The sequence below is a fragment of the Macaca nemestrina genome, chromosome 11 (assembly GCF_043159975.1).
Source record: "Macaca nemestrina isolate mMacNem1 chromosome 11, mMacNem.hap1, whole genome shotgun sequence".
Lineage (NCBI taxonomy): Eukaryota > Metazoa > Chordata > Mammalia > Primates > Cercopithecidae > Macaca > Macaca nemestrina.
This window is the reverse complement of record NC_092135.1, coordinates 79,839,337-79,851,909: the sequence shown is the minus strand read 5'-3', so window position 1 is coordinate 79,851,909 and position 12,573 is coordinate 79,839,337. Positions and strand designations below refer to the sequence as shown.

Genomic DNA, 12,573 nt, shown 5'->3' with positions numbered 1-12,573 from the left:
TACTATTATTAAAAGCTTCTTTAAAGGGGGATGAGAATTTTATGCAAATATATATACCTAGAAACATGATTATCCTGTAATCACTATACATCTTCCTGAGAGTTAATTCTTTTATCCGTGGCTTTAAAAAGATAATTCCTATTAATTGCTTTGTGACCTAATTTATTAAAATATTTTCCAATTTCCTACATCTGAAATTGTATATTATACTTTTCAAATTACATTTGTTTCTCATGTTTTATTCAATGAATATTTTTAGTTCTATTCTATTCAACTGTATAATTTCCTTTTGCATTCACCAAAAAGTATTATTAATATATATTATATAAAATGAAATTAGGGCTAAAGCAGGACGATCGCTTGAGACGAGGAGTTTAAGACTAGCATGGGCATGGGCAACACAGCAAGACCCCATCTCTACAAAAAATTTTTTTAATATAATTAGAGCTATGAGATAAAGTGAAAGTAATTCGTTTTACTGAGACAGACACATACAACAGTTTTTTTAAATAAATTATGATTAGAAATGAATCTACAGGATATGTTTCTTTAAAAGATAAAAATAATTAGGAAAGATACTTAGAAGTCGTGATTAATTCACAAAATCTTGTTCTTTAAAAATATACATCTGAAATACCATTATAATCAAAGTAAGATTCAGGTTTGAAGGTCCAATTCCAGGATTTATTACTATAATGAAATTTCAGTAAAATGACCCAATAGAAGTAATTCCTTGGAGATTCATATTATGGGATTTGACTTACGCTTCAAATAGGCTTGTGTGAAATTTTCACACTGTAAAATAACATATTACATACATACATACATTCTAAAACTCAAAATTTAACTAGAGGACCAACTGTGTACCAACCTGTGTACTAACAAAACAAAGAATAAAATGCCAATTACTATTTACATTTAGCTCAACAAAGAAATTCAGAAAAATTTACCTATAATTTCCGTTTAATGATTATCTTGCTTAGAATTAGATGCTTTACTTGAAGATACTGCTGCCAAAAGTCCACTTACAATTTCCCGTCTGATTTCCCCAACAATAGACTCTTTAATCTACATTGGAAAAACAGTAAAACAAAAATTTACCAATATGAATGTAATCTATTTTTTTCCTGTTTTGGGGAAAAAAAAAAACAAATAGAGATTCAATTTCTTAATTTCACCTTCATGTGAATCCCCCTGCAATAGAGAGGGAGTGGGGAATCGAGTCCATCTATCATCCAACCCAGATCAGACTCCGAGGACTGGTCTAGAATCATTCAGCTAACTAGATTACAAATATCACAATTCATAAAGTGAGGACATTAGAAAATGTTATTTCATCAATTAAAAAACTTCTAGTAAATACTTCACCTCAGGTCAAAAAAATAATCTGGAAGGACTTCTTAAATGTTTTTAGTATTATCTAACTTTGTAAGGTAATCAGCAGAGACATAAGTGCTCTCATTGCTGGAAAAATCCTTTAGAGGCAAAATAATATACAATTATATTGCCTGTTTATGCCAACTGACAGCAAGGTATCTAAAGACATATTGTTCTAACATAACACACACATTTTAAATGGGAAGAAGAAATTATCATTTAGTACAATTTATTTTAAAACATAAAAAACATCCTCAAAACCACCATAAACTCTAAAAAAAAACCTTTTCCTTTAGTTTCATGGTATCATTGCCACCCGTCTAAGCTTTTGTTTCCCATATACATACAGGGTATGAGGATATACATTTCATTTTATTGTTGGAAAAGGCAACTAGACCTGAGGCAATGACAATTCCATCAGGACTTTCTTCTCCAGATGTCCAAACACATTTACCTATCTCCACCTTTTCTCTCTAATGATACAGCATCACTTTTAAATAGCCCTTTATGAAAGCTATAAATGTGTATTTCCTGAAATAAAGTGATAATGTGTTCCCAAATAAGCACTCGAGATACTCTCGACAAGCTTTTAAAAATTCTACGTTTCCAGTTTCCTGTCAGCCAAATTGATTTATTTCCTAAAATGTTCCTAAGTACATCTCAAACACATCTTAACTGTTATCTTTCCAAAAATGGCCCTGTATTAGTCTATCATGCAAAACTGGTACACAATACATAGATTTATACATAGCTATTTAAAGAAACAAAACACTCCTTAGCTACCAACCATCTGTACTGGAATATATTTAAATACAGTAAGCTTTTCACTTTACCTTTTATCAATATTTCTAAACTTTAAACATCATCAAAAGATTCTGAAGCACATAGCACTTCAGATTTACTTTTCAAACAAGTATGTGTTGGATACAAATATTATAAAAACCAGAATCTCTTAGTCACAGTACATAAATAGAAATACAATATACTGAATTACAACCACTGCAAATCTATATTCACAAAACAATGAATATAGTCTTTCCAGTCCTGCTATCAATGCAATATGGCCATTTTATTATATCTCATTATTCTTTATCACTCAAAAAACAAACTAGCCAAACTATATTCTTGACAAACCAGAAATGTGTGTCAAACTTTTTTGGGAGTACAGGCATGACTGGAGTAAAGTATAAAAGAATCTCTACCATCAAGCACGATATAATCTCAATGGACACAAAATGAACACTGTTTCATGAAATATCTTTCTTATTTTTGAGATAGAGTCTTGCTGTGTCACCCAGACCGGAGTGTAGTGGTGCAATCTCGGCTTACTGCAACCTCTGCCTCCCAGGTTCAAGTAATTCTCCTGCCTCAGCCTCCCGAGTAGCTGGGATTACCACCACACCTGGCTAATTTTTGTATTTTTAGTAAAGATGGGGTTTCGTCATGTTGGCCAGGCTGGTCTTGAACTCATGACCTCAGGTGATCCGCTCACCTTGGCCTCCCAAAGTGCTGGGATTACAGGCGTGAGCCACCACACCTGTTCAGTTTCATAAAATACTAAAGGAAAAATAATTTATTAATTCATTAATGACATAACAGAAAAAAATCTGGTAAATGAGAGACTAGTGTGGGCTAGAATTCTCAGAGAATGGCAGCTTTTACATGGTATACCACAACAAAGAAAGAACAATTGCAGATGACAGTGGAGATAGAAAACTCTGTAGCAAGATGGTCTCAAATGAGAGGGGATTATAATGGAGTCTGACTGCCAAGACAGTTCCCTCTAGAGAGCAGAAGGGAATCAGAATAGGAAGGGTGAGGTCAGATGGAAGGTGTACTGTGAGCTCCTTCAGCCAGCAGGTCAGGTCTCATTTATCAGTGTATCTCAGCATACAGTAAGAACTCAGTTAAGTGTCTGAATGAATGAATCAAAGAGAGAGTGAGAAAGCTCAAGGGCAAGAGACAGTATCAGATACAGAAAGGAAGACAAAGCAGAAAAACAAGCAAACTATAAATAAAATGGCCCTGAAAATGACACAATGTCTTTAATAATTTATTGAAGGAATAAATGTATGGACAAATAATTTAGTTCTAAAGTCTCCCATGCTATGGAGAGGTTAGAAAGATTAGAATTGAGGAAAATCCCCTGGGATGGATCGTAAAATTACCTTTACGAGCACAATTTCCAAAAAAATGCAGGCTAAATACAGACTACCTGAGATTGAGAAAGGCATGCTTATTGACAATACAAAAAGACTGATTTCAAGTCTTAAGTATGGGGGAATGCATTCACTTATTATGCATCTATTGAGTGCCTACTAAGTGGCAGCTATTACAACAAGTGATCACTAAAAGAAATTTCCATAAGAACACATGAGCAAGCTGTGTATTTATCAAAATACATGGGTAAAACATGTCAGATGTGCTCTAATAAAGATCCCAAAAGGCATGAACCAAGTCTATGAACTCTAATTAACAAAGAACTATCTAAACACAAAGCAATCTATGTTTACTCTTTGACATTTAATTTTGCTGAATTGGCTTCAGTGGGCATGTATTCATTCATCCTATTAAGTAATCTTTTTATTTACACACATTTATACATTTTTAAAGTAACTGCAAACAGTTTCAGGCCACTGATCACATACATCACGGATGACTTGGGCAAATTTTAAGACAGTGTGTACTTTTTTCCTACTATAACGCACATGCAGAAAAGACGTATCTTTAACATGACAAAAGTTTAGCTATGTAATGAATGTATTAAATATTTGTCTGCAAAGACTTTCAATGCTGTCCTTCAAAAAAAAGAATTCTACTGTATTAACACATTATAAATGATGAAAATGCTCTTTTTAAAAACTCACTTAATGGTACAATGAAAGAAACAAAGGCCTGACAGATACCATTGTTTTCATGCATCCATGAATGCAGTAAGAAAACTTTCCTGAAAGTGCCTGCCAAACATGCTTAATCCTCACCTGCAAAACTGTTCAACCCAAGATTAAATCTTGCCTTCCTGAATGGTGGCTTTGTTAATGGGATTAGGGGCTCAGATCTGCTAGGAAGACAGAATCTAATTTAATTTTCTTGGTAGCTGTACACCAAGATTAAAAAAAAATTGGAATTTAGTAGAATATTTTTTAGGTAAAAAGTTTACCAATTTGAATGACTGGAATAAAAACCAACCTAAATTTTAAATACTTTATAAACAAACAGAAAACTATTGTAACTAAGAGAATATTAACATAAATTATTTTTTAAATTATAACTGGCATTAAACTAATTTATCTATTAAATGTGCTTTTAAAGTACTTCAAAATAATTTGTTTTCTTAAGTACAACAATACTCCTCTTACACCTTGTTTGATCTATATATATTTTGCTGGGTAGGTCCTTTGTAGGGAGTAAAAGAATAAACGTTAAAACCAACTTCCTCAAGACAATGCCAAATTTAGAACTAAGTAGTTTCTAATTAATGGTTTAAATAAATTCTGAAAAATTCTTTGAACATTTGCCTTGCATGTCAGTTTAAGTGTCTGCAAATTATAAAATCTTCCATATTTAATGAGAGGTTCTTTTAAATGATTAATTCTCTAGGACCAAGGCAGCCTAATGGGAATAACTAAATCTTCTCTATGCTATGTCTTATAAGCCAAAGAATCAATGTTCTAGTCTGAAATGAATACTTTATTCTTAGGAAATCACCTACAGGACGTATCACACCATCAAAATTCTAAAAATGAGGATTCAAGTGTGCATTGAATGGAGTATTTGTGCTAAAAGAGCAATATAAAGTTTTCAAAGAAAACTTTCATACCAAAGCAAGCTAAGGGGAACAAAGACATCACATTTCTAGAAAAAAAAAAGTTACCTTAAAACCCGCTTCCTCAGTTAGCAAATATAGTGTGGAGAAGAATAATTACATAATTTCACTCAAAAACTGATCTTTGATATAAAACATGTAAACAGGAATGGATTATTAATCATAGACACACCTGACTGAGTAGGGTGAATGCTGAGTTTGCTAAACGTTAGGCAGCCACAACCAACTTACAAAAATAATTACATTTGTAGGAAAAATAAATTTATAGAATTAAGACCTTTTAAACATTTAGTTGGTAGAGTCATATCATGAAAATAAATTACAGACATGAAGTCTTCTGCTATAATGCTTGTTTTGAAATGTGATTTGTTTCAACATAAATGAAATATTAGAAAACTATATATATGGCAAATTTCACATTTGCTTATGTACAATTTAGTCCACAGAATACTACAGGTAAACAGAGATAATTGCATTGAGCTGTTTAAACGATCTATTCTATTCCTTCCTATTACCTGATCTCAGTGCAAAAAACATTTATTTTACTAATTTTCTCAACCTTTGAACTTTGACTACTAATCATATGTAATTTTCTTTTGCAGTTCTTTTGGTCATCCATAACTATGGTAATTCTTCAAGTTCTTAAGCTGCTATCACTTAGGGCAAACCCTCTTCTCTTAATATATTTTGATTTTTGAACAAAAAACACCAAACCAAATCAATCTATTTATACTTACTAAAATCACAAAATCATTTTCTCCTATCAATTGAAATTATAAAATACAGTTTCTTTTTTTTTTTTTTTTAAAACATGGAGTCTCGCTCTGTTGCCCAGGCTGGAGTGCAATGGCATGATCTTGGCTCACTGCAGCCTCCACCTCCCAGGTTCAAGAGATTCTCCTGCCCTAGACTCCCAAGTAGCTGGGACTACAGGCACATGCCACCATGCCCGGCTATAAAATGCAGCTTTTAATCTTCGAAGAGATCTAAACTGTAATTCCTCATTTTGTAGATGTGGAAACAAGAGGTCCAAAGAGTATGTTGTATGTTTGAATCCTTCACACATCTTTTTCACCAAAGTGAACACGGAGAACTGTCATTATTTCACATCACAGTACGAAATTTGCAGAAATGCCATTACAAATATATCTTAATTGACATAAACTTGATCAATAGGACAGCTAATTTAAAAGCTCTGTGAAAATTATTGAATACAGTGAATCAAAAGAACATCCTGTAAATAATTAATATTCAAACAAAATTCTAACACATACCTCCAAATAAATGAATTAAACACAGATTTTACCCACCTCCCGTATGACTTGCTGCAACTCATCTTGCTCCACATTTTTATGCATTTCCTCAGCAGCTGGCATTAATGGGAGTTTTCCATGCCTTTCTTCCACTTCAGATTTAGGTCCTACAACTTCTGGGGCTTCTTCAGCTGCATCAACTTCCTCAGAACTTTCCAAATCTGGAGGTGTCTGCACAGAGCCTGTTCTAGAAGGAGCTGTTGGCGTTAGGGCCACCGATGCTCGGAATACTTTCTTCCTTGCCACTAATGGGGTTTTGGGTTTGCCCACTGAGGCAGCAGAAGGTACTCCAGTTCTTCTATTAGCATGAGAGGGACCAGAACATACAGAAGATGATTCTGATGTTGCTTGGGAAAAAACAGATTCTGAGCTTTCTCCAGGAGGAATTTCAAATCCCATTTCTCCAAGTCCCAGGCCCAATTCAGACTTCAGGTATGACTGCTCCTGCATCAGTTCAGTGACCTGGAGATCATAAAAAAATGTTATTCTTCTCTCTTGGAATTAAGATTGGTAGCTTAAAAGGTTAAAGTCCTGGTTGTTGTTATTGCCTAAAATCATGTAATTTGTAAAGACATAAATCTATTCCATTAATTTAGTAACTACTCAACTTTATTTGCAAAAATGGTAAGTAAAATGTAAATTCCTATTGAGATGAAGCAACAAAACAGGGAAACAGAATACATAGTGGGATGAAATTTTACTTGTTACCACCAAGGTGTCCAAATCACTTGTAAGGAAGAGTAACTAGTGAAAAATAGTTACTCATAGTGCTTTTGCCCCCAAATGAACCAATCTGTCTAACACAATAAAGTCAGATTTCTGTTAAAAATGTGGTCATGTTACAGCTCTAACTACCTAAAGAACCCAGAATGATACTGTGAAAGCACATTTCTCCTGAAGTGTAAATTAAAAATCAATTTTTTTTTTTTTTTGAGATGAAGTCTCACTGTCACCCAGGTTGGAGTGTAATGGCTTGATCTCAGCTCACTGCAACCTCCACCTCCTAGGTTCAAGCGAGTCTCCTGCCTCAGCCTCCCAAGTAGCTGGGATTACAGATACCTGCCACCATGCCCAGCTAATTGTTGCATTTTTAGTAGAGATGACCACCATGTTGGTCAGGCTGGTCTTAAACTCCTGCACTCAGTTGATCCACCTGCCTCAGCCTCCCAAAGTGCTGGGATTACAGGCATGAGCCACCATACCTGGCCTATTATTTTTTAACGACAGGGTCTTGCTGTGTCACTCAGGCTGGAGTGCAGTGGCACAATCATAGCTCACTGTAGCCTTGAGCTCCTGGCCTCAAGCGATCCTCCCACCTCAGCCTCCTGAGTACCTGGGACTACAGGCACATATCACCATGCCTGGCTAATTTTTAAATTTTCTGTAGAGAAAGGGTCTTATTTTGTTGACTAGGCTGGTCTCAAACTCCTGGCTTGAAGCAATCCTCCCAACTCAGCCACTTAAATAAAGTGCTGGGATTACAGGCATGAGCCACTGTACATACTTTTTATGGTGCATTACCTCCTTTAGTCAGAAAGATAAATCACTATTGCAATTAAGGTGGCTTTCTAGTGGCTTCAGACAGCAATGGACTTTCAAAGGTGAAAGTCACTTCCAATCAACTATAATTTATCAAATTATGTATTTAAAACAAACATATATTTCATCTAAACTAGGGAAACTATGTGTCTGTGAAATGTTATATCATTCCCTTCCCCAGTGATTTAAGAGGAAAGAAGCTTACTGGTTCCATTACATTCAATGGAGAAGGGCATGACAAGTTATCAGCGCTTCTACTGCCACACATTCCCTGAAAAGGTAAGAACAATATATATATATATATATATGTGTATGTGTATATATATACACATGCATATATAATTATAATGTACATATATATATTTTCAAATTGCAAGACTTTCAAAATAAAATTAATTGGCTAATTAGTGCCTGGAAGCATCCCTTTATGTCACAAAGGTTACCCTCAAGTGTCACAGATCCCATAAAATGCATTATTGTGAGTTAAAACTGATGCAATATGCAAAGAGGATGTTCTAGTTCTCCCCTGTCACCAACACACACTTCTCAGAATGATAAATCAAAATCATGTTGAAAAGTACATTCATTAGCAATATAGAACATTCTTAGTCTATACTATACATATATGTGAGCTTATACACAAATGTTTATTCTACTTCATTTGTAGTATATACACACATAAGTATATGTGTGTATATTCAGGCCATTTTTTAACAAAATCAAATACATTGTTAAGGTAAAGAATAATAATTCACTACTTCAACATTTCAAAGCAACATATTCTACAACTTCAAAGATATTTGCAAAAATAAGAATACAACTGTTGAAGTTCAAATGTCATGGAAAGAAACATAAGAAGTATGAAAAGTGGTACAAAAAGATAGTCTTCTTTTTATTCTCTTGGATATACATCTATATATTTAGGAAAAAATATATATATATATAAAATATACAGGTACCATTTGATTCCTTTAAAAACAAATGGAAAAGAATCCAAAATAAAGAAAAAGTTTAAAGGGAACGCTTTTTATTTAAAGGCAAGAGAGAAAAAAAAACTGAGCAAAATACATATCTGTGTTCTCCACAGTTACATGCAACAATTAAAATTTACATTAGTCATATGTTAATTCACTATCATTTTTCCTTTAAAAACACTCAACTTTCATATTAACCCTTATTCTTTCCTATTATTAAAATTTATCATTAAAATGTTTCAACATATTTCTAAATATACTATTTATGACAATTATTACAAACTGTACATTCAACTGGTTTGTGGGAAAGCTCCTTAAACAGTATGCATGCTTTTAATACCATTAAAATAAATAACTTGAAATGAAGGCACAAGTCCTAAATTATTAGAACATTATAAATAAATCTTTGGTGAAAACTCCAACCACCCTCCAGGTAGCATACCATGAGTGCAGAAGAGCGGAAGGGTGAAGGCATGCGCACAGCACGAAGCTGCTCCTCCAGGCCCAGGAGGCGCTCCTCTAGCTGCAGTTCCAGGTCCTGAAGTTCCATTCGGACTGAATTTCTCAAACTCTGGAGCTGATCAACTTCAAACCTATTGGTATGGTGAAGGGCACAAAGTTTGAAAAATGCAGTTTGGAGATTCCTAATCACAAATCTTTCAACAACTACTATATGCTAACAGAAGGTACAGAAATCTCAGGTTCTATAATAATTAGTACAATATCAACTACAATAGGTATATCCACAAGGATATTGGTCTTTCTTCCCCCATCCTCTCACAAATATCTCAAACACTGGAAAACTGGTTACAACCACCCTTAGGATACTGAAGGCACACAAGTTTACTTAGTAAAACACTATCTATGACTATTTTATCTACACTGGTTCACAAAACGGATATAAGGTACATAGCAGTAAAATCAAAACCTAATTTTTAAAAATATAAGTTGAAAAGACTTTGAATAAAAAGCTTTTTCAGGAGTGCTAAGACAAAATGAACTTTTACCTTTCCTCCTCAGTCATATGATGATAAACCATGGTTTGCTGACGCAGCATTGCCAATTCTAAATCCATCATTTGTGTTCTAAACAAATTCAGGCTCCGCCTCATTACCTGGAGCTCCTGAAAAGTATTCTAGAATGCAATAAAACAAAATTACACTTCTAAATTCTACAAATTATTTTGAAACACAAAGATGTAAGTAAGAACTTACTTCATAAAGAGGTAGAACAGATGATTTCTGAGTACTATATGGAGCAGCAGCAAGATCAGGTCCTCTCATCATAGGGTACTTCAAAAAGTAAAAGTAGGATTAAAATCAATGTTAAAGTGAATACTTCCAAATCACTTAAAGGGTTAAAAGGCAGAATGTGGGGCCTACATATTTTTCTCGTTAAGACAAAAGGATCTAAAAAACCTTCATATTGTAAGCAGGAAAAAAGAAATCAGTTCCCAATGACATCTATTACTGCTAGCTGTTCCGGGTATAAGTCAATCTATGAAGGAGGAGGAGGCGAAGGAACATACATAGTTCACATCTATTTCTTTTTTTTTTTGAGACGGAGTCTCACGCTATTGCCCAGGCTGGAGTGTAGTGGCACGATCTCGGCTCACTGCAAGCTCCGCCTCCTGGGTTCACGCCATTCTCCTGCCTCAGCCTCCTGAGTAGCTGGGACTACAGGCGCCCGCCACCGCGCCCGGCTAATTTTTTGTATTTTTAGTAGAGACGGGGTTTCACTGTGGTCTCGATCTCCTGACCTTGTGATCCGCCCACCTCGGCCTCCCAAAGTGCTGGGATTACACATCTATTTCTTTCAGGACTTTCCTCTGGCCTTGCAAAAGTGAAAAAAAAAAAAAAAAAACAAAATCAAAATGCAAAAATGTAGAAGTCATTGCAAATATCATCATGAGAGTATAGCGATTATTACACTCTCTGGAGAGAGTAGCAAGCAATCGTCGTCGTCTTTCTTAGACATCTGAGCATTTCCCATATGCCACTATTTTAGGCAGTGAGATAACATAAAAGGTATTCCCAGCCTTCAGGTGTTCTCACAGTGTAAGGAAAAATAAACAAAATGTTGTAAAAATTATAATACTGTGGAAGGAGTGCTATGATGGACACACAAAAATTCATACTACATGAACTTTCTCAAAAGTGGTGACACTACTTGAACTGAGCCTTAACAGTAAGTAGGGCTTGATTATGCAAAGAAAGGCAAAGGCTGGGTGATCTAGGTTAAAAAAAAAAGTGGCTTGCAGTCCCAGCACTTTGGGAGGCCACAGCAGGAAGATTACTTAAGCCCAGGAGTTCAAGGCTGCAGGGAGCCGTGATCACACCACTGTCTCCAGAACTCCATGTGGGCGACAAACAGAAACTTCATCTTTTTATTAAAAAACAAAACAAAAAAAAAACAAAAAAAAACAGCATGTGCAGATATCTAAGAACACACAACTGTTTAGAGCCCTGTGCATAGTCCTCCAGGATGGCTGAAACACACAGCTAAGGAATGAGGCTGGAGAGATAGTCAGAGACCCCATCATAGAAAGCATCTGTCCACTAGTTGGGGTGGGGTTGGCATGGGGAGATTTATTAGCTGAGTTATTGCTGGGACATCCAGGAGAGAGAGACCACAGCTGGAGCAGAAGAACAAGGTGGCCTAGAAAGAAAGATGCACCACGGTACTGGTGGACAGGCCCCTGGAAATCCCCAGCTTGACATAATTACAGCTGCAAAGTTAAACATCTCCATCACAGACAGAACTATATTTTGTAAGGAAGAACAAGAAACACCCACATTCTGAAACTGTCCCCATTCAGAAAACAGGGGACAACTGTCATGAGGATAAAACTTAGTTAGGAGACGGTATATCTTATTATAACTTGAGAAGTTACACTTTTGATTTTTACTTTCCAAGTGGCTCCCTGTCTATTATGTCACGATAAGAGATTTATTAGATTCATTGTAGGCCTCCTGACTCCTTGTTGAATGCTCTCATGACTATATTACATTGTCATTTTCTTCAATTCTTCAATTGTCTAAACATGATTTGTTCAGAATGTTCACGAAAACGTAAAAGGCAAAACTGAAGACAACTTACTTATTTTCAAAGCTTTTTTGGGAAAATTATTTCCAGTCCACTAACAAATCTGAGAATGACTTTAAAAGTAACAAGACGGCTGGGCGCAGTGGCTCACACCTGTAATCCCAGCACTTTGGGAGGCCGAGATGGGTGGATCACAAGCTCAGGAGATCGAGACCACCCTGGCTAACACAGTGAAACCCCGTCTCTACTGAAAATACAAAAATTAGCCGGGCGTGGTGGTGGGTACCTGTAGTCCCAGCTACATGGGAGGCTGAGGCAGGAGAATGGCGTAAACCCGGGAGGCGGAGCTTGCAGTGAGTGGAGATCACACCACTGCACTCCAGCCTGGGCGACAAAGTGAGACTCCGTCTCCAAAAAAAAAAAAAAAAAAAGTGACAAGACATACAGAGCATTTTAAATCAAATTCACACTTTACCTGATTTGTTATTTTCTGGTCTGG

At 35.5% G+C, this 12,573-nt stretch overlaps 1 protein-coding gene across 4 annotated transcripts in view; it reads right to left on the bottom strand.

Annotated features, from left to right (window-relative positions):
* The window catches only part of ITPRID2 (ITPR interacting domain containing 2), a 38,617-nt gene that overhangs the window by 1,218 nt on the left and 24,826 nt on the right, over positions 1-12,573 (bottom strand). Inside the window, exons 12-17 of one of the 4 annotated variants that reach the window (XM_011772138.2) lie at positions 10,244-10,321; positions 10,037-10,164; positions 9,472-9,622; positions 8,261-8,326; positions 6,514-6,978; positions 951-1,068 (exon numbers count right to left, since the gene is read on the bottom strand). In XM_011772138.2, coding sequence (XP_011770440.2) covers positions 964-1,068; positions 6,514-6,978; positions 8,261-8,326; positions 9,472-9,622; positions 10,037-10,164; positions 10,244-10,321 — 993 coding nt within the window. In that variant the 3' untranslated portion in view covers positions 951-963. The remainder of the gene's footprint in view (positions 1-950; positions 1,069-6,513; positions 6,979-8,260; positions 8,327-9,471; positions 9,623-10,036; positions 10,165-10,243; positions 10,322-12,573) is intronic. The other 3 variants (XM_011772139.3, XM_011772141.2, XM_011772142.2) reach the window with 3 other exon arrangements.